Source organism: Babylonia areolata, chromosome 35 (assembly GCF_041734735.1).
Source record: "Babylonia areolata isolate BAREFJ2019XMU chromosome 35, ASM4173473v1, whole genome shotgun sequence".
Taxonomy (NCBI): Eukaryota; Metazoa; Mollusca; class Gastropoda; order Neogastropoda; family Buccinidae; genus Babylonia; species Babylonia areolata.
The window spans coordinates 21,232,149-21,238,561 of NC_134910.1; the positions used below are offsets into that span (position 1 = coordinate 21,232,149).

A 6,413-nucleotide genomic window follows, 5' to 3' on the forward strand; every position below is an offset into this window, starting at 1 on the left:
CTTAATGTATCGTGAGAGAGTTATATTTAGAGATTTTGTTTGTTTGTTTGTTTGGTGATGAAATGCTGTTAAGCAGAATGTTGCTTTGCATTTAAGAGGATTTAAGAATTAATCCCCGTCACCCCCTTGTCAATAGACCCTTACAGGTAATGACAATAAAAATGTCAAAGCGTCAAAGCGTCTCTGAGTGATGGCCTAGAGGTAACGCGTCCGCCTCGGAAGCCAGAGAATCTGAGTGCGCTGGTTCGAATCACGGCTCAGCTGCCGATATTTTCTCCCCCTCCACAAGACCTTGAGTGGTGGTCTGAACGCTAGTGCGTGCATGTGTGAGTATGCACAAGTTTTTATATTGATATGCACTTGTATGTATCCTAATTTCTACTGTATCTGTGTTTGTGTATGATTTTCGATTTGTGTTCGTACATTGTTATGTACTATCCCCCCCCCCCACCCCCCCACCCCGCCCCCCAATATTCCTTGTGACCCCGGTACACTTGGTAATAAAGACATATTGTATTCTATTCTAGTCATTCGGATGAGACGATAAATCGAGGTCCCGTGTGCAGCATGCACTTAGCGCACGTAAAAGAACCTACGGCAACAAAAGGGTTGTTCCTGGCAAAATTCTGTAGAAAAATCCACTTCGACAGGAAAAACAAATAAAACTACACACAGGAAGAAATACAAAAAAATGGGTGGCGCTGTAGTGTAGCGACGCGCTCTCCCAGGGGAGAGCAGCCCGAATTTTACACAGAGAACTCTGTTGTGATAAAATAAAATACAAATACGAATATAAAAACAAAAATTCGAAGAATCGATGGGATCCCGCTAAGTCGCAACTTACAGAGGGTAGCCAGTAGACCCGTTGAAAACCGACAACATTCATACGCTATCTTGATTCAGAAGGTCTGGAGGAGACGATTAATGCCTGTTCACTGCTTATTTCCATTTATTACTTCGCAGACCGGAATTTTCCCGTCTTCGTTGCTTTCAGCATGTAACTGAAATAGGGCAAAAGAGTGCAGTATTTTTTCCACATGGTTCTGACAGGCATGCACCCGAAAACATTGAAAATATTACAGTTCTAGGGTGTTTTGTGCAAAGATACTTACCGACAGCTAAGATAAGACTTCGAAGATGCGATATTTATTTATTTTTTTTAATCCCGATCTTGATGATTTTGACCCTAACCACTAGTTTTTGTGTACAGCTAAGAATCGCTGCGTGCGACTTTAGCCGGGTTTTTGCGTGCTGTGTGACATATATGGAATTCCAGCTTTATCAGTAGGCTGGAGATTAAAAAAAAAAAAAAAAAAAAAGCTTGAATCCATAAACACGGCACCGAAATACCGACATGATACAGACCGTTTCGGCCGCGTCAGTCTCGTAAATTGATAACAAAATGGCAATGCAGTTTTCCACCTTTTGTTTTCACACACACACACACACTCGCTTTCTCACTCACTACCCATAATATAGGCTGTTTGATGCATAATCAAGGTGGTATTCATCATTTGTCTGCGTTTCACCGGCACATGTGCGCACCCTCCCCCCTCCCTTACCCCTCCTCTCTCCTCCCACCACACACTCACCACTAGATATCAACAAAGACTCAACAGAATTTTTTTTTAAGATAAAAGAATAACGAAAAAAAAAAGACTGAACCTAGAAAGCTGGGGTGATTTACATCGACATTGGTGTTGCCCATCACATCTTCAACGCTGGTCAATGTATTGTGGTTTCAGCATTCCTGTATACTGTCAGAGATGCATCATACGAATACAGGACTGCTTCCTACAAATTCGACCACATGTTTATCTCGAGAAAGAAGGTTAAGACGCTTATCTGTGTCCGTGTGGGTACCTCGCCATTTCTCTCTATCAATGAAGTTTGACTGGGAAATCCAGCTGAGCGTCTAGTCATTCGGATGAGACGAAAAATCAGGTCCCATGAGCAGCACGCAACGGAAGTGTTATTCTCTGGAATTTTGGGGGGTTAAAATCCGCTCTGATGGTCACACATACATAATTTTTTTATTATATGTATGCATGCACTCAAGGCCTGACTAATCGCTTTAGGTTATGTAGCTGGTCAGGCATCTGTCTAGCGGATGTGGTGCAGCGTATATGGATTTGTCCGAACGCAGTGACGCCTCCAGAAGAAACTGAAACACACACACACACACACACACACACACACACACACACACACACACACACAAATAAATAGCATTAATTGCAATAATTTGGTACTTTAATTGCAATAATTGGATCAAAACTTGAAATTAATAAACAATGAGGCCAGGAGAGAGGAGAGAGAGAGAGTGTATGGAGAGAGTTACCACTCTTTAGTGTTTGTTAATCATTGATCTCCTGGCCCATTGTTTATTAATTTCAAGTCGAAAAATCACCGAGGCAACCTTGTGTTTGTTCTGTATTGTCCGTGTGCTCTATGTGGTTTGTTCAGGATTGAGGCTATGCCAGTCTTGAATAAAAGCCAATTTGTGTTTGCACATTTCTTCTGTTATTGTTGCTGTGTGCATATGTCTAATGATCGATATAAGAGCAAGCCCGGGGCTTCCTTTTTTAGAGAAGTGTCTTGGTTTGTTCCAATGTACCTTTTATTTACTTGTGTGCTAGCTGAATTGGTAGTGAAAGCAGCATTGGCTTGAAGTTATGTACCTTGTGAGTGGAGAGAGTTACCACTATTTACCATTTGTTAATCATTAATTTTCATCTCCTGGCCTCATTGTTTATTATTTACAGATAGTTGTCTCCCTTGTTAAAAAAGTGTTTGTTCACATATTTGTTAAAATATTATATTAAGCATACCTCTGTTCTGTACCTGCCTTTCTAAAAAAAAAATTTCTGATAAATTGGAATAGGGTTTTTTTTATTCTGAAAATCAATGTTTCTTGGAGTATGTGATAAAATTTAAACATGATTATTTCTCTTACGGCATCCAAGAATGTGATATTTTCTTTATACAAAATGTCATTGAATAATTTATAATAGCAAAATGATAATGTTATCACAGTGTCTCTTATTCAGAAACAGCGCTTCTTAGTTTTCCTTTAAGATACATGTTACAAATTCTCTTACTCTGTTACAAAGCAAGCTGTTATGCTTTTATCACTTTCATATTTAATTCAGCTTTTCACTTTTAACTTGAAATTTTGCCATGTTAGACTCGACTTCGGGCTAAGAGACTGATTGGTGTGAATGACGAGCCTTTGAATGCACATTTACTTTCCACTCGGATTAATAAAAATGTATTGTATTGCCGCCATGCCATAACGTCATGCACGCGTCATCAGGGCAGTGAATTTACATCCACTGTGTCTAGGGTTCAGCGTACCAGTATAGTAGTGGACAGGGGCCAGTTCTCTCCTTCCGCCGTTTTAACCTTCCCCATCCGAGACAAGACAAGACAAGACGCGTTTATTTCAGGAACAATAGGGGGTGGGGAGGTATATGAATATGTCACATATTTCATGTAACTGATACAAATATAATGGCCACACTAACTGACTGGTTTAAGACATTCGTTTTGGGGGGAAGAAAGGATAAGAAAAAAGTAGCATACAAGAGATACAACATTAAACAATGTGTACATGCCAGAAATGAGTGGGCATTTACCCCTGTCACACTGCCGCATTCACTCAACTTAAGCTCACACAACAGATAGACTCGCACACAACGTTCGCATTCTTACTTCACTCTTACCCAGGGATAAACAACATAACAACCGTAAAGACACTCCTTTCTGATTATTAACAATCAAAGAAAATAACAGTAATGTTCACATTTTCCCTTCAGGGATAAAATCATATGAAAAGTCCAATCCCAAAAACACAAACAATATTTTCTGTTCTGTCTTCGCTTCCCGTTATAGTTTTAAATCATTATGACAATTTTCACTTGTTTCTTTTCACGACCGTGATGTCAGCTGGTGCTTCCCATCCATCTTTCGGTGGGCGATTTTTCAGCCAAACACCTTCGTCCGAAAACAGGCCAGGTGCTGAGGATCCTGAAACATCCTCAGCACCTCACTTTAGTTAAATCGAACAACTAGTAAAAATAGTACTCACATGACTTGCGTCGCCACTCTCGTTTTACTGAACCAGTGTTCAGAAACGTAAATGAAAATAAAACATCGAAATTCACAAAATTTAGATTAAACTATGTCACCGAATTTCTCATTACCAAACAACAAAAATACTGACTAACCAGAACTTCAAAATCAACTTCCCTGAACCTCCACAGTTCAACAAGGCTATGTCTCACATTCTCTCCCAGAATGATAACTGTCTGTTCTATGACTCTCAGACTCCAAGGTCTGTTTTTTCCCAGGTCACTCCTGTGACCATTTCAACTGTGTGCAGAGAGGGAAGTGGCAAGAATTTTGGTGCACTTCACAACAGTATCAGTATTCACAACAACAGCTCGTGAACACATAATCACCTCAGCGCCTAAAGACACATGCATCACGAGCCTTCCTCCAAATATCAAGTTCAAATTAATACAGTAACACAGCCACACCATACAGGAAATCTGACCTTTACAATAAGCACATTATGACAACCAACTTGATGTCATGACAACCCCAAACACAAATATGACAAATTCAATGTCTTAAAAAATAATAAAACAAACATACAACAATTAAGCATGCAGAGATGCACCTTATATATCTAGTTAGATAGAAGCATTCATTATAACTTTCAAAAATATGGTTTCTCTGTCAACTCAAGCAAAACAACCTACACAGTCTTAGCCTATCCAGCAAGAAGCAAGAGGCGAAACTGACACTGAACAACCAACGGCTTGCAGAGGAACCCACACCTACCTACCTGGGAGTGACCTTTGACCGCAGGCTCACTTGGAAACAGTAGATCACCAGATGCTGTAGCAGGGCCAAGCTGAGACTGGCGATCATGAAGAAACTTGCAGGGACGGACTGGGGGGGCTGATGAACGTATCCTAAAGAGACTATACGGGGAGAGTCCGACCTGTAGTTGAGTACGGGACATCAGCATGGGCATCAGCTGCAAAGTCTAACCTCGACTATCTCAACAAGATAGAGAACCAAGCTCAGCGTGTCATAACTGGCGCCATGAGATCCACCCCAATCCTGAAGATGGAGGAGACCACTGGGCTACAGTCATTGGAGGACAGGAGGGACACAAAGATTCTCATCTAGGCAGCAAAATTCAAACGCCTTGAAAACCATCCAATGAACAACAGAATGAGCAGACCCGGCTGAAAAGAGGCAGCTTCATCCACCAGTCAAGACGCCTTGAAAGACAAACCCCAGTCTTGATGGAACACGAAGCAAAGCCTATCCCGGCAAATGTCACCCACCCATCTTGGAAGAGGCGGGTGTTCCCAACAGTCGTCACCAGCATTCCCGGAGTGGAGAAGAGAGGAACACAGCCAGACACCCAAAGGAAGGCCCTGGCCATGGAGTACATCTGCAACCAGTACCCCCAGGAAGACTGGACCCATGTCTTTACAGATGGCTCCACCACAGAAGCAACGAGGGATGGTGGAGCTGGAATCTTCCTCCGATACAAAGACGGAGATGAAGAAATTGCAATCCCAACAGGAAAATACTCCACCAACTTCCGAGCTGCGAGAAGCCCTCTGTGAGGCAGCCACAACAGTCTCGCAGAACTGCACAAGAACAACAGGGCAGGTGGTGGTGTTCTCAGACGCTCTCTCCATACTCCAAGCCCTCAAGAACTCCCGCTGCAAAGAACAGAACCATCTCACTTCAGCCCTTGTTGCCCTGAGTGCCAGAGTGGAGAAAATGGTGATACAATGGGTACCAGCACACTGTGGCATCAGAGGCAAAGAAAAAGTGGGCATTCTGGCAAAAGACGGTGCACAGAAGGAGCAGGCCAACAAACTGGTGTCATACGATGAAATCAAGACAATCATCAACGCACAGCAAGGAATAAAGTGGCGCCTGCAGCACCCCAAATATAACCCAGAAGACAGATACCATTTGCTGGAACGACGGGAACAGGTCAAGATCTTTCGCCTGAGGACTGGACACAACCGCCTGCTCCACCACATGCACACAAAATGTGGCATTGGACAGAGTGGAGAGTGCCCTTGTGGTGAGGGACCAATGATAACTGACCACATCCTTAAAAACTGTAGTACTCATGCAGCATCCAGGAGGAAGTACTGGCCAACACTGACAGCAGTGGAAACCAAACTGTACGGCACCTTGGAGGAGCTGCGACGGACGGCAGCCTTCATCGAGGACACCGGGCTGTTTGTCTAATGGGAGGCGAACGAGGAAGAAGAAGAAGAAGAAATATGGTTTAGTAGGTCAGCAATCTGTCTGTGCTAGTGAATAGATTCTTCCACTATGACTGTGTCGCTCTGTTTACACTGGTAAAG

The 6,413-nt window shown here is 42.6% G+C and overlaps 1 protein-coding gene across 1 annotated transcript in view; it reads right to left on the minus strand.

Moving 5' to 3' along the window:
• Positions 1-882, minus strand: part of LOC143278012 (cytochrome P450 1A5-like) — a 43,209-nt gene extending 42,327 nt beyond the window's left edge. Inside the window, exon 1 of the mRNA XM_076583024.1 lies at positions 845-882. Coding sequence (XP_076439139.1) covers positions 845-882 — 38 coding nt within the window. The remainder of the gene's footprint in view (positions 1-844) is intronic.
• Positions 883-6,413: the final 5,531 nt, after the last annotated feature.